The sequence below is a fragment of the Triticum urartu genome, chromosome 3, assembly GCF_003073215.2.
Source record: "Triticum urartu cultivar G1812 chromosome 3, Tu2.1, whole genome shotgun sequence".
NCBI lineage: Eukaryota > Viridiplantae > Streptophyta > Magnoliopsida > Poales > Poaceae > Triticum > Triticum urartu.
The window spans coordinates 663,727,592-663,751,852 of NC_053024.1; the positions used below are offsets into that span (position 1 = coordinate 663,727,592).

General features: G+C 47.4%; 1 protein-coding gene across 1 annotated transcript; it reads left to right on the plus strand.

The window, feature by feature from the left end:
* The first annotated feature begins 535 nt into the window (after positions 1 to 535).
* LOC125547126 lies at positions 536 to 8,639 on the plus strand. The gene is made up of 11 exons (XM_048711128.1): positions 536 to 661; positions 779 to 880; positions 2,588 to 2,638; positions 4,592 to 5,104; positions 5,388 to 5,590; positions 5,835 to 5,982; positions 7,232 to 7,251; positions 7,519 to 7,591; positions 7,644 to 7,778; positions 7,892 to 7,972; positions 8,544 to 8,639. The coding sequence occupies exons 1-11, from the start codon at positions 536 to 538 to the stop codon at positions 8,637 to 8,639; spliced, it is 1,548 nt and encodes a 515-aa protein (XP_048567085.1).
* The last annotated feature ends 15,622 nt before the right edge of the window (positions 8,640 to 24,261 follow it).

Sequence of the window (24,261 nt, forward strand, 5' to 3'; positions counted from 1 at the left end):
GGACATGTGGTGGCGGCTCAGAACATCACATGGCACGCGTCCGCTGGGAAGGTGTTGCAAGGGTACTCGTTGTTTAATCAATTTCGATCTCTAAATGTTTAATTTGGGCACTCTCCGCTTTAAATGATACTTTCTTCGTCTAGGTTTATTAATCCTTCATCAAGTAACTTGGGACCAAGAGAGTATATTATTAGTGAAATCAATGACTAAAAGTTGATCCAAAATATGAGGAGATTAATAAACCTAGATAAAGAAAGCACCTAAAACTCATCATCTAGGTGGGGGATTTGGATCATTTAGATTTGTCTGAGGGTTGTCCTAATGGAAAGTGTCCCTGGTCCCACCCGTCAATCTTAGAGGCAAATGATGAAAGTTAGAAGTAAAATGGGGCAAATAATCCATCATAATATCTAATTATATATTTTCTGAACTCAAATTTAGGACGGAGGAAGCAGGGACCATAAGTCCATAATCTGTCTGGACTCCTGATCCCTGCAGAAACTTCTAGAAGCATCATTCACGGGCCGGAATCCCCATGGACGGCGCGGCCTCTATGAAGGCGGCGGCGGCGGCGGCGGCGGCGGCGGTGGCGGAGGGACCCTCCGGCGACGCCGTCGATCTCGACTCCAGCGTGCCTGCCGCCTCTGCATTGCCCGGTCCTGTTCGTCCTCAACCTCCTCTGCCCGAACTCCCCCGCTATTCTCTAGATTTCACTTCAAGATTTCTTTTTTCAACCGTTTGATCTGGGGATGGTGTGTAATTATCTGGTGTGTTATAGGGGGAAGACGTGTACGTGGTTTTGTTGGTGAAGGCGTCGCTCAAGCTGCTTGGGAAGGATCTTCCGCCTCAAATTCGGCACTATGGCTTCGAGATGATGCAGGTTATTCCTTGGCACATGCTACCCATATCTGTTTACTGTCACATGGAGTTCTGTCCAGATAGAAGTAGTACTACTTATTTGCTGATTTACTGCATCTACATCTGCATCTGCAACTCTTCAGTTGAGTAAATAGCATAAAACTACTACTTTACAGGTTAGGGTTCCAAAAAACTATCGATTTTTAATTTTTCTCAGATAACTACTAAGTTAGGGGTTGACTGTTCCAAAAAACCCCAAATTCTCTTTGTTAAAAATTAAACATGTTTATGACACGCCGGGCCCGCTACTAAACACACCGTTTGGTTGACCGTTTGTTTGACCGTTAACTGACTTGTGGGGCCACATGTCAGTGCCTCATCAACAGATTTTTTACAGATTAGCCCCTACAAATATTTTTAAAAAGCAAACGGGTCTTTGGAATCATTTTAAAAAAGCAATCGGGTCCTTGGGCTGTCGCCGCCACGCCTCCAAAGGGCTCTACCCGTGGTCGCCGTTGCACCATGGGGCTTCGCCCGTGGTCGCCGCGCCCACAGCCTGGGTGGCCGGGGTGGTCGCCGGGCGCGCCGCCGTGGGGCTCCGGCTCAGGTCCTCGCGCCGCCGCGCGCCATAGGGATCCGCCTGGAGCACCGGCAGGCATGGGGCTCTGGCTCGGGTCGCCGCGCCACCGCGCACCATCGGGAGCCGCCTGGGGCGCCGCCGGCCATGGGGCTCCGCTCAGGTCTCCACGCCGCCCCCACGCCGTGCCTCGCCCGCGGCCGCCGCCATCCCCTGGCCCGAGCTCCTCAAGCTCGACGCAGATGGCATGCGCCGCTGCTGGAGTGTCTCGGACGAGGCCGGCCTCGTTGCAACCGTCGCCACCAGGAGCTCCGGCTTGGGGGGAGGTTCGCCGGCGTGGGAGGGGGAGGGGGTCGCCGGCTTGGGAGGGGGAGGGGGTCGCCGGCTCGGGAGAGGAGATGTCTGGCACAGGAGGCAGAGAAAGAAGAAATAGAAGAGGAAGAAGAAACTTACATGTGGGCCCCACATGTAAGTTAACGGTCAAACTAAGGTCAAACTAACGGTTTGTTTAGCTATGGGCCCAACCTGTCATAATCGTGATCAACTGATAAAGACTCGATGATTTGGGTTTTTTGAAACAGCCGACCGCCTATTTGGTAGTTATCTGAGAAAAATTAAAAATCGGTAGTTTTTTAGAACCCTAGCCTGTAAAGTAGTAGTTTTATGCTATTTACTCTCTTCGGTTAGTAGTACACGCTCCATCTTACTTCGGTCACTACTTCATCATTACAATAGTATGGCTGTTGTGAAATTTGCCTGGAAAATCACAGCATTCCTACATTTGTTAATATATACCCCATAACTCATGGCGTGATCGATGATCGTGCCGCTCAGCTAGCTATAACTCATGGCGTGCTGATATTGGTAGCATCTACTTGTGAGGTGGGTTGAGGTTCGTATCGCAGAACAGAGTGGGTTTGGAGATGCGTCTGATTTGGTAGATTATTTTTATTTGGTAGACTGGTTAGCTGCCCCCCTCGATCTGTTTCCATCAAGCAGTGCTACAGCTTCGTTAGGGGAAAAATGTTCTTCCTCGTTTTTGTTATTTGATTTGTTTCTTCTGTGCTTGTTTGCAGGTAATTTGGAGTTGCGTGTGATACTGTACCTATCCGTCAATAAGATATGTTTATCTTGTTGCCTATCTTTTATCAGGGTCCGCCAATTAACTTTTTGGATGGTCGTGGTCGAGAGCATGATCAACAGGTATGATCCTGTTCAGAGTAATGCTACTAGTGATTTAGTAAGACCCACTGAATCTTTTGTGCCAAAATGGCTGGTAAGCATACTGTTAACCTCTCCATTCTCTTCTTGTTTGTTTGGCATATTTGGACTTGTGGTTGCTGAATTACCTCTTGAAAAAAAAATCAAGTGATTCTTAAAATATTTATTTTCGGAGTTACAATAAATACACATGTCCTGTAGGTGTTTGAAAATTAATACGTCAAGTTTCTTAGTTATGAAACTGTAAAATTCCTAAACGAATGGGATCTGGCCTACCTTGTAACATTTATGGGCCTTAGGACTTGTTGTAACCTGGCCTGTAAGAGTTAGGGTGCCTTTGGTTCAGCTTTTGCACCCATTTCTGCTGTGACAAAGCTGAAAGCTAACCAAGGGGGGATTTTCACCACATAATCTGCAGACGCAACAAATTTCACACAGTGCAAATCTCACAGCAGCTCGACCCCAGCTTCCATCGCGCTGAGGGCAGACGTTTGCCGAAAATTTCCCACCCTGCCACCCCGCAAGTCATACCGGTTCGATTTCTTTTCCCCCTTAACCAAAGCGAGACACTAGTCCACTTCTACTCGGCGCTTCGAACAGGGAAAGCAGGAGGCAGAGCCTCAGAGCTCACCCTCAAGCTAGTTAGGCTGTGTACGTTTACTGTGATGGGGTTGTTTGGTGGATATGGTGTACCTGCGTGAATAGTGGGTGGCTTGTTGAAGGCTAAATAGCTGAGTTAGTTTTGTGTGGACTCCGATATTTATCAATTTATATGCGGGCACATCACACCTTCGTTTTCACCTTATCCAGGCTCACCATATGCACACTTCTTTATGTTTTCCCATTGACTTGGCTACAGATGACCTCCCTGTGTCACCGGTTAGTTTCCGGTCCATCTGGCCAACTAAACATGCACACCCAGGCTAAATCCATATGCTCAGCGGTGCATGATGGGTTGACAGCGACCATTCAGGGGAGAACCAGCATTGGAGAGGTGCAAGAAACACCAAATAGGGACTAAAATAAACATCTAGCTTCAACTTTAGTAGGCTTGTTTTCTGTGCCCCCAGCGCGTTCGTGAACTTGGGTGCGTGTGTTTTTCCTTCTTTTGTGTTTGGGTAACCCTTGTGGTTGCCAGTGTGGACCTTTGTGTTTTGGTGTGTCGGCCTGGCTGTTTTTGGACTTGGCTTTATCTATAAAGCGGAGCGCGGAGCCTTTCTCGGTAGTAGGGAAGCTGACGGAAGGATGGAGTCCAAGTGGAGAGATTGCAGTCCTCTTTAGCAGTCAATACTGTTAAAGTATATTATATCTCCTCTTCGTAATAGATCAGTCTTTTGGGATAGTTGGTTGATAGGATTTTCTAACATGGTATCAAACCTGAGGTCTTAGGTTCAAGTTTCAGTTCCCGCATTCCCCCCAATCATTTATGCCCGCCCAAGACGGGCGTGAGCGGAGGTGTTGATCATTCCATATCCACATTGGATGTGAGAGAGAGGGGAGGGGGGTGTTAAGTATAGTTAGGATAGTTGTTTGATAGGAACATCTAACATGGTATCAAACCTGAGGTCTTGGGTTCAAATCTCAGTCTCCGCGTTTCTCCCAATCATTTATCTCCGCCCAAGTTGGGCGTGAGGGGAGGTGTTGATCATTCCATATCCATGTTGGATGTGAACGGGGCGTGTTAGATATATTATATTTCCTCTTCCTAACAGATCTGTCTTTTGGGATAGTTGGTTGATAGGATTATCTAACAAGTACATTGCAGAGTTTAGGGAGTGGGGAAGTTTTATTTTTCTTTGAATATCCTGAATCTTATTGGCACATTGTAGCTTATGTTTTGCTTTTTAGTTTGGATACTGAAAGTAGCCATCATAGCTCACGATGCTGCTCTAGGGATTTACATCTTTGACTGTTCTAGTGTCATTGATGGTGCAGGGTAAGTATAAAGTAACACCAGACTATCAAGAAGAGGCCGAGCTACTTCGTTGGGAGCATAATCTCCTGTCTGAAGCATTTCTCAGTGTGACGACCTGTCCTGGGTACAATGGAAATAACATCCTTTTACACTCCCATGTTGTCACATTAAGTGCACTAATAAAGTTCAGTACTACAGATCATGATGCAAAACAAATTGTATGCCTTTTGTCTGCCAGGATTGAATGTAAGGAGGAGTTGCTTATGTCTCTACTGAAACCTTTGAACAAAATTTGGACCCAGCCAGAGTGGAATGAAGAATACATGCGTTATACATATCGTCTAACTGGTCTTCTTTGCAATGATCAATTTATGGAGACAATATGTTTGTTGGTAAAGTCATTTGAGGAGGAGATCAAAGGAAGAAAAATTGAACATTCTACGGGAACACAGGAAAAATGCCGTCCAACATCAACTACCAATTATCCGTACTCATCTACCTTTCCACAACTAATGCTTGCCCTGCTCTTACGGGTAAATAACTACCACCAACACTTCATTTCTTACAGATTGTGATAGTAGAACCCCCATACAATTTTTAGGATTTTTTCAGTCAGTAACTTGGAAAAATTACTTAAAAAAAACTAGTATTGCAAAGATGTATGTGCATGGGCCCCGTTTGTCAGTGACACAACTAGTGGTATTTTTGTGGGGTCCTCCCTCTGTTCAAATGCTTATGAAAACTACCCTAGTTTACATTGTTGCTTTTCATGTTTTATTGTGATTATGTAGTTGCAATGTTTCCCATTTACTTCAGATCCTTCATTTTATACACATGGCTTGGATGGATCGGTCTGAGTGTTATGATCTGCCAGAAATTATTTGGAGAGCTAGGCTCATTAGTACCAACGAGATATCCAGTTTTCTGAAGGAGAATAATACTTTACCTGCCAATGATGGAGTCGATGTTCGTAGGATGAATGCTATTGGAACATGGTTACGTGAAATTCGAGAAACTGGGTAAGTCTTCTGCTTCACAGCTGTTTGTCAAACCGATTCTATTGTTTCAACAGAGACATAAAATTGTATTCCGGTTGCATTAGTGATTTCCGTATCGTTAAATTGTGCGTTTATGTTCAAATCAGTATTTAATACCCTAGAAAGGAGGTTCTAAAGTGCATTCGCTCCTAGCCAGATGACAGCTTCCCTCTGATCTTTCAATTGTCTGTGTGTTTGAAAGATGTTATTTTGTATAATGTTGCAGGTATAATATCATAGGCTTGTGCGCGTCTGTTGAAAGATCAATGTTTGGATTGGACTGTTCTCTTTTCATCGATACTCTTGCAATGGATATAAGCTTCATGGATTTTGATCATGTGGGGAAACTCATACAGCTCACCTTCATTCCATTAGTCAGTTGTTGTCCTCGAGGATGTTGGGACAAATGGGTGGTGTTGTTGTTGGAACCTTTATTTTTCTACTGTGACGATACCTTTGGTTATGCGTGGCTCAGTCTTATACATGAGGGACGAGCTGAAGTACCAGCTTACTTTGGCAATCTCTATGGACCGGAAGAAAAAGTCAAGAAATTAGAAGTGGAGCTGTTGCTTAAATTCACTCGTTCTGTATCTTGTTTGCTCGGGGTTTTAGCATCAGAAGAACTTAATAGTGGCCTTCCGCAGTTGAATTGCCCAAAGTCTGACTTGAAATCCATATCTTCCAGCTCCCTTTTAGGGTATGAGCGTCATTCAATTGTGTTTTCTGCGTGTGATTTCTACACATTTACTTACTCTTTAGTACTGCTTCTTGTAGGTATATTTTACTTCACAATTGCTTTTGGAGGTTTAGTATGTACTTGTTTGGGTATTTGGTGGATTATCAAGCAGCTAAGGAAGCACTACCCTTTTGTCATGCATTGATCCGCCTTGCCGTTGCTACTGATGACGAGAGACTGAAACAGTTTATTCTTGATGAAATGCTTCCGACTCTTGTCCGGTTTGATGATAGGAGTCCTCAAAGTGGAATCTCACGGTTAAGATCGGAGTTAAGTTCAAGCATAGAAATGACTTCTATGGATGATGTTGTTTGTCTTTGTCGGGAAATATATGAAGTTTACTTGCACAATTAGGTAAGTTATGAATGTATCTATTTCTATTGTATACTTGTAATTTGTTGTGATCTCAAGGGTTGTAGCCATATGTGCGCTCAAAAGATCCAAATATGTATGCTAACTGGTAATTTCTTTCTGCCAAAGATACCTCTCTTGAGCCTTAGGAACTTGGTGGCTATAAGGTCTAGTTTTGACAATGGCATGACATAGCTGCTTGTGGATTCATTTGTTATCTAGCTGAATACTGGCTGCTGATGGACCAATTCTTTTAGATGCTTCTGAGTAAACTGCATTAAATCAAATAGCATGTTGACATTTCCGTGATTGAAATGTTTTACTTTTAAGTCCAAAATCTAATTATGTCTGATCATATGCACCACGAGAGCACTCTAGCAACATAGCTATCTGGTTGCTGGTCGTCCTGGATTTTCCATTTAGCTTCCTATAGTATGATGTGCCATAGGAGCTGTGAGATATTTTTGTAAAGGTTAACGAAAGTCACAAGCATATAGCTGTTTATGCTGCATGTTTTCCCATTGACTTGGCTCCAGCTGACCTCCCTGTGTCACAGGTTAGTTTCTGGTCCATCTTGCCAACTAAACATGCACACCCAGGCTAAATCCATATGCTCAGCGGTGCATGATGCGTTGACAGCGACCATTCAGGGGAGAACCAGAATTGGAGACGTGCAAGAAACACCAAATAGGGACTAAAATAAACATCTACTCCCTCCGTCTCATAATATAAGAGGGCAGTGTCAAAAATGCTCTTATATGATGGGACGGAGACACGGAGGGAATAGCTTCAATCTTAGTGCGCTTGTTTGCTGTGCCCCCAGCGCGTTCGTGAACTTGGCTGTGTCTGGCATTAACCTTTTCTTTTCCAAGCAAAGTTCAGTTCAGTCAAACACTGTAAGTGAATTCTGCTATGACATATGTATTTGACCTAATTACAATTATGAAGGGGGAACAGGAGGACAGAAAGATGTGTATGGATGGATTCAGTGATTGGTTCGAAAAGGAATTGGAGGATCTTCATAGACGTGCGTCTTTGCCTGCTCCAATTTTTTTTCCAAAGTACCTTGTGTGGAATTGGGAGGTGAGTTCTCCTATTCTTCTTATAATCCTGTCTCTAACATTCAAAGAAGTTACTTGGCTTACTTCTCGTGCTCGTTTTTCTTCACAATATGTTCCGTTTTGTGCTTTGAGCAGTTTAATGAAGAATGTGACAGATATTTCCCTACCTATTTGGAAATGCTGCATGAAGTGGATACAATGAATGACTGTCTAGCGGTAATTTTTGCTCCATCATGTGATTTTCATTGTTAAGCACATAACTATCCGATGTTAAATAAAATGCTCAGTTGTGTCTGTCTGACCATGTGCTCAAGGAAACATGTTTTTTGGTGTCCATACGCATGTGTTGTATGCCTTCTACTTTATAGTAATCGTCCATTTTTTACTAGCCTAGGCATGTGTAAAGAATTTACTGTATTATGTTGTGGATTCACAGAAAAGCCCATAAAATCTCTGCCCTGTCAGTCTATACGCCTTTTGGCCCCAACTTACAGGTTGAACTTTTCATCGTCCGTCCAAGACAAAATCACTTGTAGGCTGTCACAATCAAATAAAGACTAGTATGAAAAAAAGGTGTTTCTAAAACTGTAAAATTTTGTGTGAAGATGGCCTGTTCTCTAGTGTTAGGAAAAGCTGCTAGTCTGAAAGATTTATTTTGCTATAGGCTTGGATCTCAATAGATAAACAAGATAAAATTCCAGTAACGACAATGTTGGAATGGGGAGGCAATGATTCTTTTTGATGAGTTTATTTTGATTCTCAGTTTTATTTTATCTGCCTTTTTTAGCCTGTCAGGACTACATTCGCTATTGGTAGAACCAGGGGTCCTACCGTATCTGCTCCGGAGGTTGTAGGGGAAGGATGGAGTGGGACGGGGCGATGATCGGGCGCGCCGGCGGCTGGGCGCCGTCGCGTCGGAGGGAGATGGCGGCAGCGGCTAGGGTTAGAGGCGGCTAGGGTTCCGGCTCCTCTGGGAGCCGGGCAATAGGGATAATAATATTCTTATTGCTTAATTCCAAAAAGAGTCTTATAGCCTATATTTATAACCTAGATAACTTGCATAAGAATTAACCTAAGATAACTTGTGGGCTAAGATTGCCTGGTGGGCCTAGCTAAACCGGCCATAACACTTCTCCCCGCCTGCACAAACAGCTCGTCCTCGAGCTGTAAGGTGGGGAAGCGCCTGCGGAACTCCTCGAGGCGATCAACCAGTGTCAAACACCTTCTCGACAGCTGGGGCGGCCAGGTCGGCGGCGACGGCGTCCTCCGGAATGTAGTCTGCAACCTCCAGGTAGAAGAGTCGCGGGCAGGCATGACCGGGCGTGTAGGGCTCGTCGGAGTTGAAGCACAACCCTTGGCGGCGACGCTCGAGTAGCTCGGCTGAGGTGAGCCGGCGGAACGGGCGCGCCGCGGTCGCGGCGAGGGGTGCCGCAGAAGCCTGCGCAGGCCGACCCTGCGCGGAATCCGGCCCGGATAGCGACCCAGTGGTCCGGAACGGTGATTCTTGCTGGATGGCCACCGCGCGGCGCTCGAACGCGCGGGCGTAGTACATGGCCGACTAGAGATCTTGGGATCCCCGAAGCTCCACGTCCACACGGATGTGATCCGGAAGTCCACAGACAAAGAGGTCGGCCCGCTGCTGCACTGTCATGCCCGACGCATGGCATGCCAGGGCCTGGAAACGGTCGGCGAAGTCCTGCACCGTGGAGGTGAAGGGAAGGCGGCTCCCGCGAACCAGAGGCCCAAAGCGAAGGAGGCAGAGCTCGCGGAAGCGCTCCCAAGGGGGCATGCTGCCCTCGTCCTGCTCGAGGGCGTAGTACCAGGTTTGGGCTGCACCGCGGAGGTGGTAGGATGCCAGCCAAGTGCGCTCCGACGCGAGCGTGCGCTGGCCACGGAAAAACTGCTCACACTGGTTGAGCCAGTTAAGCGGGTCCTCCGTGCCGTCATAAGTGGCGAAATTGATCTTGGCGAACCGTGGCGGCGTCTGGGTCGGCACGCCATGGCCGGCCGGCTCGGCGGTGCGGAGCAGTGATGATGACGGCGCCCGGTCCACGGTGGGGAGGCCGTCGTAGGCCCTCGTGGAGCCAGACGAGGCCCCAGACTGCAACGTGGGTACCGGTGGGTCCCCGGCCTCTGTGTAAACTGGCGGTGGCGACATCCCGGTTAGCGAGGCTGGGATCGGGGACGGCGACGGCAGAAACCGGACCTGCTGGATCGGAAGTCCTCCTGGTGTGGAATGGCCCAGTCCGGAGCTGGGCGGCGGCGGTGGCAGCTGGACCGGCGCGGGCGGCGCGGCTGGGGCGGGCGCGGGCCACTACGACGCTGGGGCGGGCGCGGGAGGCGCGGGTGGCGCCGCGAGAACCGGCGCGGGCCACTACGGCTAGGACGGCGCTGGGACGGTCGGTGGCTGGAGCGACGGATGGGCCCCGACGATCGCTGCAGGTACCGAGTACCAGGGCAGGTGCAGCAGCGGCGGGGGCCCGCCGGTGTAGCCCGCCTACAACGGCAACAGGGGCGTCCCGCTCGGGCCCGACGTGTTTTGGATCGGCCAGTGCGTCGTCGGGTGGCTGTAGGCGGGGGGTGCAGCCGGCGGGGTGGTGTGCGGGCCGGCCAAGTACATGGAGATGCCCTGGACGGCCGTCACGAGGTCCCGCAAGGTGCTGGTCATCTCCGGCGTGAAGACGGAGGTTGTCGGCAGCGGGGAAGTGACGGGGGCCGGCGGCGCGGAGGTGATTGGGGTCGGCGGCGTTGGGGACCTAGCAGTGGTCATCGGGGCGGTGGTGATGATGGGCAGCGGCGGCGTGGGTGTTGATGACAACATGATCGAATCCGAGTCTCTGGATACCAAATTGGTAGAACCAGGGGTCCTACCGGATCTGCTCCGGAGGTTGTAGGCGAAGGATGGAGTGGGACGGGGCGATGATCGGGCCCGCCGGCGGCTGGGCGCCGTCGCGTCGGAGGAAGATGGCGGCAGCGGCTAGGGTTAGAGGCGGCTAGGGTTCCGGCTCCTCTGGGAGACGGGCAATAGGGATAATAATATTCTTATTGCTTAATTCCAAAAAGAGTCTTACAGCCTATATTTATAACCTAGATAACTTGCATAAGAGTTAACCTAAGATAACTTGCATAAGAATTAACCTAAGATAACTTGCATAAGAATTAACCTAAGATAACTTGTGGGCTAAGATTGCCTGGTGGGCCTAGCTAAACCGGCCATAACACTTCTCCCTGCCTGCACAAACAGCTCGTCCTCGAGCTGTAAGGTGGGGAAGCGCTTGTGGAACTCCTCGAGGCGATCAACCAGTGTCAAACACCTTCTCGACAGCTGGGGCAGCCAGGTCGGCGGCGACGGCGTCCTCCGGAATGTAGTTTGCAACCTCCAGGTAGAAGAGTCGCGGGCAGGCATGGCCGGGCGTGTAGGGCTCGTCGCAGTTGAAGCACAACCCTTGGCGGCGACGCTCGAGTAGCTCGGCTGAGGTGAGCCGGCGGAACGGGCGCGCCGCGGTCGCGGCGAGGGGTGCCGCACAAGCCTGCGCAGGCCGACCCTGCGCGGAATCCGGCCTGGATAGCGACCCAGTGGTCCGGAACGGTGATTCCTGTTGGATGGCCACCGCGCTGCGCTCGAACTCGCGGGCGTAGTACATGGCCGACTGGAGATCTTGGGGTCCCTGAAGCTCCACGTCCACACGGATGTGATCCGGAAGTCCACCGACAAAGAGGTCGGCCCGCTGCTGCGCCGTCATGCCCGACGCATGGCATGCCAGGGCCTGGAAACGGTCGGCGAAGTCCTGCACCGTGGAGCTGAAGGGAAGGCGGCTCCGGCGAACCGGAGGCCCAAAGCGAAGGAGCAGAGCTCGCGGAAGTGCTCCCAAGGGGGCATGCTGCCCTCGTCCTGCTCGAGGGCGTAGTACCAGGTCCGGGCTGCACCGCGGAGGTGGTAGGATGCCAGCCAAGTGTGCTCCGACGCGAGCGTGCGCTGGCCACGAAAAAACTGCTCACACTGGTTGAGCCAGTTAAGCGGGTCCTCCGTGCCGTCATAAGTGGCGAAATTGATCTTGGCGAACCGTGGCGGCGTCTGGGTCGGCGCGCCATGGCCGGCCGGCTCGGCGATGCGGAGCAGTGATGATGACGGCGCCCGGTCCACGGTGGGGAGGCCGTCGTAGGCCCTCGCAGAGCCGGACGAGGCCCCAGACTGCAGCGTGGGTACCGGTGGGTCCCCGGCCTCTGTGTAAACTGGCGCTGGCGACGTCCCGGTTAGCGAGGCTGGGATCGGGGACGGCGACGGCAGAAACCGGACCTGCTGGATCGGAAGTCCTCCTGGTGTGGACTGGCCCAGTCCGGAGCTGGGCGGCGGCGGTGGGAGCTGGACCGGCGCGGCTGGGGCGGGCGCGGGAGGCGCGGGTGGCGCCGCGAGAACCGGCGCGGGCCACTGCGGCTAGGACGGCGCTGGGACGGCCGGCGGCTGGAGCGACGGATGGGCCTCGACGATCGCTGCAGGTACCGAGTACCAGGGCAGGTGCAGCAGCGGCGGGGGCCCGCCGGTGTAGCCCGCCTAGAACGGCAGCAGGGGCGTCCCGCTCGGGCCCAACGCGTTCTGGATCGGCCAGTGCGTCGCCGGGTGGCTGTAGGCGGGGGGCGCAGCCGGCGGGGTGGTGTGCGGGCCGGCCAAGTACAGGGAGATGCCCTGGACGGCCGTCACGAGGTCCCATAGGGTGCTGGTCATCTCCTCCGGCGTGAAGACGGAGGTTGTCGGCAGCGCGGAAGTGACGGGGGCCGGCGGCGTTGGGGACCTAGCAGTGGTCATCGGGGCGGTGGTGATGATGGGCATCGGCGGCGTAGGTGTTGATGACGACATGATCGAACCCGAGTCTCTGGATACCAAATTGGTAGAACCAGGGGTCCTACCGGATCTGCTCCGGAGGTTGTAGGGGAAGGATGGAGTGGGACGGGGCGATGATCGGGCGCGCCGGCGGCTGGGCGCCGTCGCGTCAGAGGGAGATGGCGGCAGTGGCTAGGGTTAGAGGCGGCTAGGGTTCCGGCTCCTCTGGGAGCCGGGCAATAGGGATAATAATATTCTTATTGCTTAATTTCAAAAAGAGGCTTACAGCCTATATTTATAACCTAGATAACTTGCATAAGAATTAACCTAAGATAACTTGCATAAGAATTAACCTAAGATAACTTGTGGGCTAAGATTGCCCGGTGGGCCTAGCTAAACCGGCCATAACAGCTATTTTCGAAATTCCACAAATTGCTCTAGAGATAGAGCTAGAAAAAACTTGTTGGACTACTGACACAACAGGAGCCTCGAGTAGTACCTTTGGGAGCTGCCTCCAAAAGCTTGTTTTGTACCATAAGTTTGTGGGGATTTAAGAACGCTACGTTTCCTCTGATGTTATGTTTTGTTAATAAAACGGTAAGTTGAACTAATGAACAAGTCACTTGCAGCATAAAATTGATAATCTTCTTGAGAGATTGAAGCCAGAGTTTAAGGCAAGGTATGCCATTAACAGCTTGCAGCATCCTTATTTGCGAAGCATGTCTCGTATGCTACAGGTGAGTCTATTGTATTCTTGACAACCTTCAGCTTGCAACATGCACGTGCATTTCTCCCCTTTGTGATGTTAGTTTATTTTTTATTTTTTTGTTTTCAAGAGAAAGGAGCTTGGTGTATGGAAATGTTATCAGAGACGTTCTGATGAGATCTACAAGTTTTTGGTCCAACTTATCGAGCTGAAACCTTACATTAAGGTATTTGGCCTGATCCTTATTTTTCAGCAAGGGACATTCCTAACTTCCCCTGGATCATTTACAGCGAACTGATTGTTGGGATGATGTTATGGACCGTCTTGGGAAAAACTGTAATGTAGAAAACCTTTGGCCAAGTGAGGCACCAAGGACAATTGATGAAGTATTAGTTTCCTCTGTACTCCATTTAACTAAAGGCTAATCTAACTATATCTCCTCTTGTAGATTTTCCTTGATTCGTTGCTGTTTTTCTGGGAGCCTCAGTTTCATCCTTTGATACGTGAGGTTTATAATGATATCTTTGAAGTTGTTCCATATGTTTCCTAGATTATCCTATGCTGCAAGCTAAGTAAACTGATATTTCTAGCGCCACAAAGAGCTACTGCTAACAGATGCCCGTGAGTTAGCTAAAGGGAATTCAACTTTTGAGGTTTGTGCATTCATTTTCCATTTTGGGGGCATGGCCAGAACTTTACTAATCTAGTTCCTTTTTCACAGCCACTACCACTGGAACCTGACCCTGATGATTTCTTGTATCATTTGCGGCCATATGCATCGGTATACATCAGGAGTAAGAAGGAACAATCTGGGGTACGCCATTACTATTTTTAATTGTATTTTCCCATCCCCAAAGTTGCATCCGTGCTATGTGCACTGATATTCTAATAGATTTAGCAGTATTGCTGAGGAGATGATCAAATGCTACAATAAATGTGCCATCGGATTACTAGAACTGTGTAACACAATTTTATCCTTTCCTCATCTCTTTAGGAGCCATCTTGATAACACTGCACTTCCACCTAGAGAAACGAGTTGTGCCAGATTGGGTTAGCTGACAAACCCAACTTTTGGAGAACCAGCATCCTGACTTGCCTCACACACAAAGGACAAGCAGCAGGATGTGGCAGCACATGCTTAGATAACTGATCAGCTGTCCAGAAGTGGTTCTTGACAGCCAGCCAGATGAAAATTTTACAAAGCAGCAGAGCCCAAGATTTCCAAATCTTTTCCAGGGCGTAAACTCGATGGATCCCAGAAAGTAAGCATCGTAGGCCGACTTATACTGGTATAGGAGCCTGATTGAATTAGGCGCCATTTGTGCTGATCTGGCACATCATGGTCTAAGACAAGGTTGTCAACCATATCCATCATGGTGCTGATCCGGCACATCATAGTGTAAGACAAGGTTGTCAACCATATCCATCATGGTGCTGATCTGGCACATCATGGTGTAAGACAAGGTTGTCAACCATATCCCATATTTGAAGATATATTCGACAATTACTTGCACAATTAATGCTCCCTTAATGTCAGCCACCCATCTTCGGTTGATAAGAGCTTGAACCACCATTCACCGATTAATGTCTCGTTTGGGAATTAAAGAGAACAAATTAGGATCCAACTCCACCACCATTTTACCTTGCAACCAGCGTTCAGACTAGAACTTGGTCATCTCGCCATTGCCGATAATGGATTCAACAGCCACTCCAAATAAGGCCCGGGCGTTGCGTGGATCCTGAATTGGCAAACCATCCCAGGGCCAAGCTGGCTTGCCCCTATCTCATATAATTCTCTTGAAATTAAGTTGTAAAAATAGTGTAGACCTACTCCTGTATTCTCCAACCTATCAATTATCCCTTTAAAGTACAACTAAATAAAAACCTATAATTTCGAAAAATGGTAATCTATATTCAGCCTTATATTCTTTAACCTATATTGTTGTTACCATCTCAGGACTGCTAAATTTTGACTTCTTGGTGATTTAGCTATATTAATAACTTGGTCACCTTCTTGTCTATATTAACTTGGGAAGTCTTTTTCTCCAGTATTATACAGCTAAAGAACAAGTAAGTCTGCATGAAGAGTTTGATCATTATTTAGCTACATGCACATGGGATCATGCTCTGGACTTCTGTTCTTTCATGGTAGAACACCAGTTTCTTTTGTTGGAAACGTTCCACTATATGGCTCCACACGACTGTCTATTAATTGCTTTATGCATTGTTTGTATGCTGACTTTATTTCAGGAATGTGCTCGTAGAGACGATGAGAACGGTCAGTTTGCAAAACTGGACATCAGTCTTGCCAAAATGTCCTTTGAGGTACCTGTTACTTCGAAGGATTTTGTTGGTCGATTTTACACTCTTCTACTTATGTTTTTGACGGTTATGTTACAAATTTTTACTCTTTTATAGCGAATGGCCAATATTTATAAGCGGGAACAGGAAATGGACTCTTACACTCAGAGCTTGACAGCTGTCCTTCTCAATGATGAGGTATGTAAACCTGTTTCGAATCTTTAACTTAACTTTTCAGAGAGGTTAGGTGTAGTCTTTCCTCCCTGGTGATGCTTGTCCTTTTTCATGGAGGGCTCTACTCAATAATAATTTAATGCAATTCTTCTAGGAAGAAAAAGAACTTCAGACTTTCCACATCATGCTGAATTTCCTGTTTGTTTCGTTTCCCAAGACAAGATTTCCGTAATAATTTTGAATTTTTTTACGGTATAATTTTTTTCCAATAGTTTGGTTTAGTACAAAATCCTCAATTGAACTATGGATTAATGTTGATCTGTTGCAATTATGCTGAGTTGAACCATGTATATACATTGAAAACTTCCAGGTGAAAGGTCAACTTGCAAGTTTGATGAATCTGCTGGATGAAGAAGGCTTTTTCAGCATCGATGATGATTCTATTGATTGGGTACTTTTCTTATTAATAACTGTTATATTTTAGTAGTTCCATATTTGGTATAGTGACCATGTTTTTTTTCCTTTTGAAGGATAAGGAATCGTTTACGAAATTAGTGGATAAATTTAATGCTTTGACTGGCCATTGCTTTGATGGATGTTATGCACTCCAAGCAATAATGGTATACTTCTTTTGATATCTATATCGTCTCATATTACATGGTTGTTTAGGCTCCATTCTTTTTCTCGAATGTCAGGATCTTCAAGAATTCTTACCGAGAGAGGATGATGATACATGTCATGACGCTGTTAAAATGGTAGGCCTCCTCCTAAAGCCCAACTTATAACTCATTTCGTTCATGGAAATCTTCCTTCTGTTAAATATACAATTATTCATGGTCAACTTTTGACAGGTTGATTATGCAAATGAGGCATGGAAGGGAAATCTTGGGCATGTATGTTGAAGCATATATCTTGCTATAACTTTGGGACTTGAGTTATTGTGTTCATTATTTTGTTTGGTTCTTCAGTTTTACAGGGACACAAGGCATTATGAACATGAATACTATGACATGCTTAGACAACCTCTTAAAAAGGTGAGTGTTTTGTCTAATCCTCGTGAGTGTACCTGGAAATTTTGCTTGTATGAAAATATGAAGTGTACCATTTGAGCTGCCACATAATGAATTTGATCCCGCGTGGCAGCCACTTCTATATTTGGCTCTTTAATCCGTTGGTCTCTCTGCCCCACTCCTCACCATATCCAGCACATTCTCATTGTTGCCGGCTTGCCGCCATGAGTGCCCTGACTCTGCTTCATGCCTCACCACCCTAATATTTTTTTAACATTTGTTTGTCAAACATAACTATGGATCAAACAGCCTAGGAACAGGCTTTGTCCAGTTTTCAGAGTTGGGGGTTGCCATCTGATTGGTATAGGAGTTTATGATGAAAATTAGACTTAAATAAATAGGTGAGGACCAAAATTCCACTATTTTTTGTTCAAAACATTATAGTTACTACCATCATAAGTTGAATTTGGACAGATTTCTAAATGCAAAACCTATAGTGTGATACTTAAATTCTTTGACGAGCCATTTTGTCTATGGAAGGTTTTGTTTTTGTCCACTCAAGTTGAGCATGCAGAAGAAATGATGCCATCTGAAGAGTATGTCTTTGGAATGTTAATGGGTGAATTGACTGTTCTAGTGTGACATTCCAGTCCTACAATTGATGGAATGTGTCATTCTTACGTGACACACTTTCCAATGTGGAATCTGAACGATCTTATGAGCCTGGTGCTACTTTAAAGGAGCATTTTACTTGGCTTATGTGCACTTAAGAAGATGGATTACTATTTGCATTTAACTGTTTTATCTTCGCAATAGCTTGAAGATTTTGTAGTAAAAACGTGTCTTGATAATCATCTCGACCTGAAAATAACATGAATATGGGCTTTCATAATGTTTATACTTGTGTACAATATTCCTCTGTCTTGTTAGCCTATGTTCAGGTTTCTACATGTTTTTCTGAAAAGTGAAAACAGTATGGGTTTTCTATGTATCAGTGGGCTATTACATGAAAATCAGTTTAATTCTGTATGCTTAAGTTGCACCGAGAATCATGCTTCCTTAGATGGTGGCAAGAGGCATGAGGAGGCAGAGACATGGGGCCTGCTGCGTCCTCAAACAACCTGGTGGTGGTGGAGGCAGAGATGTAGAGTTTCTGATGTGGATAGAGCCATGTTGTGATTGGAGAAATTGAACTGACTTAGGTTTCTGCCGTGTTGGGCAGCACAAGGTAGTTTGTCTTGCCGTTGGTGGGGTGGTGACTGGTGACGATGCCGTAGACATGGCGATGGTGGAGGCAGATATATGCTGGTTAGGTTTGCAACTGCAATGGCTGAGGAGAGCGGCTGTATTGGCTGTTATAGGAACAATGGTGGCAGCTATTTTTGAGAAGGGTGTTCAATCTATTTTTTGTGGGTTGGCAGTGCGAGGCACTTGTCAGTGCTGGCGCCGCAAAAAACATCGAATTGTTGGAGGGAGATGACCGGTGAGCAGGTGAGCATGTCGGGGTGAGGATAAGTCGTGGAGGATTGGGTAGGAGAAAAATAAAATTGTGTTTCAAAATGCTAGGCGATCATACATTTTGAGATCCAACTTTGAGAAAGACTAAGGCCAACAATATGTTGGTCAAAGTTGAATCACGTAGGCGTCTTGTATGTTAAAACGAATGGGACATGGATGAAAAGGTGCAGATCCGCAAGATTTCGAAATAGTGGCAGAAGATTGGGAAAATACACATGAGCTCCTGGGTGCTCCACAGCCCTATAGGAATATTAATCGTAAAATTGAATTTAATGTTCGTATAGGGGTGTGAAGCACCCGGGTGCTACAAATCCGCTTCCCAGAAGATTGGGCATTTTTTAAGCGGTGAAATTTTCTTGTGTTGAAATCTGGTATTGCTGTTCTTCATCAGTTTGTTTATTTATTATCTATGTTGTACCCTTTTGTGCAGGTGTTTAAATTGGGCGATTTGTAGAGGAAATAGAAACCAGAAATGATGAGGTCCACTTAATCGGACCACATCGATTGCAGATGTCAGATTATGAGAAAATCAAATCGAGCAAACAAGCTCAGGGAAGAAGATTGTCACACCTGCATCACTAGACGACGATGCAGTGGACTGGTAGTGGGTGGACCCACTGCCAGGTCAGCAATAGATCCCACGACTGGAGCGAGGCTGGAGCGGGGCGTCCTATTTTAGGCCTTGTTCGGATCTCAGGAATTAAAACATACAAATGTGAGAAAATGTAGGAATAGCAAAGGAACTTAGTTGCAAAACAAAGTATCCGAAAACCTACAGGGAAGATGTAGGGATGGTGCATTCGTTTGGTTACAGGAGAAACAAAGTAATGCGTACTGGTGCAGGCTTGGGCTTGTCTGGAGATTGACAAGCTGCGCCGTGCATGGCTATGGCGTGGAGACGAGGCTTGTCATGGCGGTGACTGCAAGGTGGCCTGGCGCAGGATTTGCAGACCTAAACAGCTCGGAGGTCTTGGCATTGTCGACCTGCGGATGTTTGGCGCCGCGTTGCGGCTACGGTGGCTCTGGCTCGAGAGGACAACCCCCGAATGGCCATTGGTTGGACTCCCGACGCCATGCTCCATGACAGACCGCTTGATGTTCACAATCCGTCTTGTCAGTGGTAAGAGGGCATGTTTTTGGCTGGATGCATGGTTGGATGGGCAAGCTCCTTGTCTCATCGCCCCCGACATCTTCAACGTCGTTTCCAACAAGCGTCGGGTGGTGGCGTCCGCCCTGGCCGACAGAAGATGGGTTCGGGACCTGCAAGGCCGCATCACGATTGACACCCTTCCCTCCTTCGTCGCACTTTGGGTCAAGGTCGCGGCTTCAGCGCCTCTGACCACTGATGCGGTCGACTCCTTCGAATGCCAGTTCTCTGCAAATGGATGCTACTCCACGGCTTCGGCATACAGGCTGCAGTTCGTTGGCTCCATGTCATATGGTTCGATGACGACGATTTGGAGAGCTTGGGCGCCGGCCAAGCACAAGTTTTTTGCCTGGCTACTTGCCCAAAATAGGATCATGACAGCTGACAGGCTTCTGGCAAGGCAATGGCCCAATTCTTATTTCTGCCCACTATGCTGGCGGAACCTTTGAGACGGCCGAGCACCTCATGAGGTTAGGCGAGTGATAGGCGCCGGTTCGGCCGGTCGCACTCGCACCGCATACGTACGATTTGTTCTATATTAGCCGCACTATGGTGCATGTTAATCCCGAGCAGCCCCCCCCCCCCCCCCCCCCCCCCCCCCCCCCCCCCAGCCGTCAGCCAGCTCGCTGGCCGTCCACGTCACCGCCGGCCGCTGCCCTCGACAGCCCCCCGTTGCATGGACGTTCTACTGGCCGCCGGCTCCTCTCTAGCATCACCATCGCTTGTTCCCAGCATGGCCCGCCCCGGTTGCAGCATCCCCCGTCACCGTGGCTCTCGCTGGTTCTGCCGCATGCAGCTCCTGCCGGCAAAGGTCACAGCTCCAGCGAAGGAGTGATGCCATTGCATCAATGATGAGGTGCCAGTTCCAATTTTTTGTCGCCGGGTTGAAGCTTTTTAAAAATAGGGTTGAAGCTTTTCATGTCAATGATTGCAACTTTTTCGTTGTGTACTTGCGGGTTGAAGCTTCCTGTGAAACCAGTTGAAGCTTTTTATAAAACTGGTTGAAGCTTTTCAATTCAGCGGTTGAAGCTTTCCAAAATGATGGCTGTAGATTTCTTTATATCAGTGGTCGGTTGAAACTTCTCTACTCCGCCATTTGAAGCTTTTTCAAATATGGTTTGAAGCTTTCACATGAACTATTGAAGCTTATTTTCAGTTGTACGGGGTCCATCGAAGCTTTTTCAAACTATAGTTGAAGCTTTCATATGAACGATTGTAGCTTTTTCGGTGCATGGTGTCTTGTTGAAGCTTTATATACCACTGGTTGAATCTTTCGCGTCACCGTGGTTGTAGCATCCATGGTGGCTTCCAACTCCGGCTCGCCGGGGCGGAAGGAACCTGCAGCCGGGGGTAGCGGAGGAAGTGGGCATGGCGCTGGCGTTCGAGGTATGGACCTGCGCGGGATTGGGGCTAGCCGGCGGCGAGATCTGAAGGAGGAAGAGGAGGAGCATGGCCACCCCCGTGCGTGGACGCGGCTGAGAGAGAATTCGGGAGGAAGAAGATAGCGAGGAAGAATGGGGATCGGGAGGAAGAAGATAAGGCAGGGGCAAAGGGTCGCGCGAGGTGTACGATGGCCTCGATCGTGTGGCTCGCACAGGACCTGCCGGCCGGCGCACCGTGTAGAAACGTTTCCCATGAGGTTATGTCCTTGGACTGGCAATCTCTTTGGGCATTGGTGGCGGCTACCCATGTCAACCTACCTGCTCTATCACTAGCGGCCTGGAGGACGGATGCCACCCTTCAAAATTGGCTCACTGATCTTTCCGCCGCCCCGACTATGGCAAAGAAGGTGCGCTCTGTGATGTTGCTGTTGATCTGGGAGATATAGCGAGAGCGAAACGACTGCATCTTCAGGAATGTTGAGCTGCCACCTTCTTCGGTCCTCCACCGCGTTGATGAAGAGAGGACTACCTGGGCGTTGGCTGGCTGCCGGCATTTGTTGACGCGAGAATAGTGGCCTCTAGCTTTTCTTTCTCCGTTTCCTTTCTTTCTTTCTTTTTCCTTCGGAGGCTCTTTTTGGTGTTTCTTTCGCCGCCCCTCTTAAGAAAATGCGCAGCTCTCCAGCGTCCCTTCAAAAAAAAAACATGGGTACTGGTGCACATGATGCAAATCGTGGTTCAAAAATATTTTTATTTGGCCACAACTGATGCAAACTCGATTGGACAAACATCATTGTATTACCAGAAAATCACTTTTGCTCATCGGTGTAGATGTAATCATTGTCTAAATACACATTTTAAAAAGTTAGAAAAATCGAGAAAACATCCGGCGTGTACATCCGGACATAATATGTTCATGCACAAAGTTTTGATGGAAAAGGGAACTTTTTGTGGCTTGGGTAAACAAGACAATTCTGGATGTTTGATTATAACTATTCAGGAGACTTTTTTTAAATCTTTTTTAAACATGCCATAAAAAATGTTCTTTCTTTGCGAAATTTTGTGTGCGAACATACAATGTCCAGATGTACAAGCGGAATTATTGTTAGAATTTTTTTACATTTTGAAATGTGTTTTTATATATATTTCATAATAGGTTTATCTATGGTTTATTTTCATCTCGTCTTATACTTCAAGTTGAAAATCCAGACGGCGGGTTGATCATCTCTTGTCTTCTTTTAAATAAGAAAAAGACAAGCCTTTTCTTATGAGTTCTCTCTCCTCCACCTCATCATTTATCCTATGTGACACTCTTAAGATAGCACCATTGTACATGCCCTTACACGTTGCTGCAATCGTCCCGCCGTCTTTTTTTGTAAGAAAAGGCAATCATGACTAGCTTTTTTCTTTTTTAGAAACCCATTGTGACTAGCTTTATATTAACTTAAATATCAACTAGCAAAAGAGTCCGTACGTTGCAACGGGAGAGAAAACATAACACACACTCTTAACTCAACAACTATCACTCAAGACCACAATACGTCGATCTCCTTTATTTTTGCGAGGCATCATATTGTTGTTGCTGCTTATCCTCCTTCTCACCCTCACCGGCGATGGCCTCGGTGTTCACACAAAACAACAAAAAACGTGTGTTGAATATGGTTAATCCTAAGGCATCTCTCTCCCTCTCTTCTCTCTCTCTCTCTCTCTCTCGCTTTCTTTCACTCTTGCAATGGGAAATCTGTTGTTTTCCCCTGCGACATTTTTTAGAGGTATGCATGTGTAGTTATCGATGTTTTCCTTTCCCTATATGGTTATAGTGGGGTGTTTATTTGCAATCTGGATCGCCGCCGGTATGAAAAAAAAACGAATCTTGCGCTATAAATTATAAGTTTGCTTTCATAACAATATTTGAAAAATATTTAACAGGTAAAAATAACATCATATTTAGATTTCACACATTTTTCTAATAAAATTTCATATATAATATATTAAAATCGAAGTTACGGTTTAAAAGATACATATAATTTAGAAAATCATTTGGTTTGACTCAAATATATTCCAAAATAATATTTAAAAATACTTAACAGGTCAAGGCAATCTGCATAAATAGCCGCAGCCGAGTCCCACCATTGTGATGATCCAGAATAGAAATTGATTACCTCTATTGAGTTAGATTCATCTTCTACAATGTTGTATCCTAATGAATTGGCCAAGATCAATCCATCTCTCGTTGTCATGGCTTCCGTAGTGCTAGAATCTGCAGCAAATGGAACGACAGGAGCATTGTGCCGCAATAAACCTTCCTTTGTGGTCACGGATAACAGCTGCTGTAGCGCCAGTACCTTCATCAACATAAAGCGCCGCATCCACATCCAGTTTCACTGTCCTGATCATTGGTTTCCTCCATCTAAGATATGCTTCGGCCACCTGCATGTTGGGATGATTTGTTGCGTTTACAGTAATAGCAAGGATAGAAATGGCACTATGGCCCAGTTGGTGAGCAATCCCCTCATGCGTAATTTGGTGTCGTAGCCACCACAAGTACCAGCAGGCCACTGCAATCGTTTCACTAACGCCTGTGTCGTTCCTGGCATTACTCCGTGCTCACCACAGAGTAGTTATTTTAACAGTTCAGAATCTAAAATATCAGGTTATAAGATTGAAAATGCCAAGTCTATTCCATAGCTGCACAACCATGAGTCCATGCTGCATGAAAATAAAAGATGCTTTATGTCTTCGCCTCCTGTTTGCAAATGGGACACTGCCCAATGGATCCAACATGCCGAACAATGCACGCCGTACGGTCTAATCAACCGCACGTGTTGTGCCAAATTTTTTAGATTGTCATCAAGTCTTCGCGTCTCTCCACTGATCGAGCATCAGACTGCCGTCGTGTCTCCCTGTCAGACCGTAGCGTTGTCGTTTCATGGTTCTGTTATTTCCATGTTTGCACCGATCAGCGCGGTGACGCTGTGTGGCCCCTTTGGACCATAGCACCGCGACAAGTGGTTCACTTGCCGTCCCTACGCGTCGACTTTTATGTGGTATGTGTCGCGCTGCTTCCCTAGGCGTCATCGTTCGCGCATGGTTTTCGTCACGCTATTGGGTTCTTCCTTGCCTACTTCGAACACTACCGCCGTACTTCTACCGGCGACCGACATGGCCCCCGCGAGTTGCCTCTGGTTCCGCCGCCTACTTCGCCGTCCACCTCTTCGTGTTCGTACAACACCAGCTCATTGTTAGCGTCGTCGTTATCTCCCCCAACCACTTCATATACTCCGACAACCGCGGTTGACATCGGCACCTTCTACCCCACGTCAACTGGCGCAACAATTGTCGAAGTCCTTCTTTGCTAGCTCCCACGACATTGTACCACGCAAGGAAGATGGATGGAACATAGATTCTCATGGTGAGTTATGCGGATGGAGACGAAAGCAACCTTGGGGAG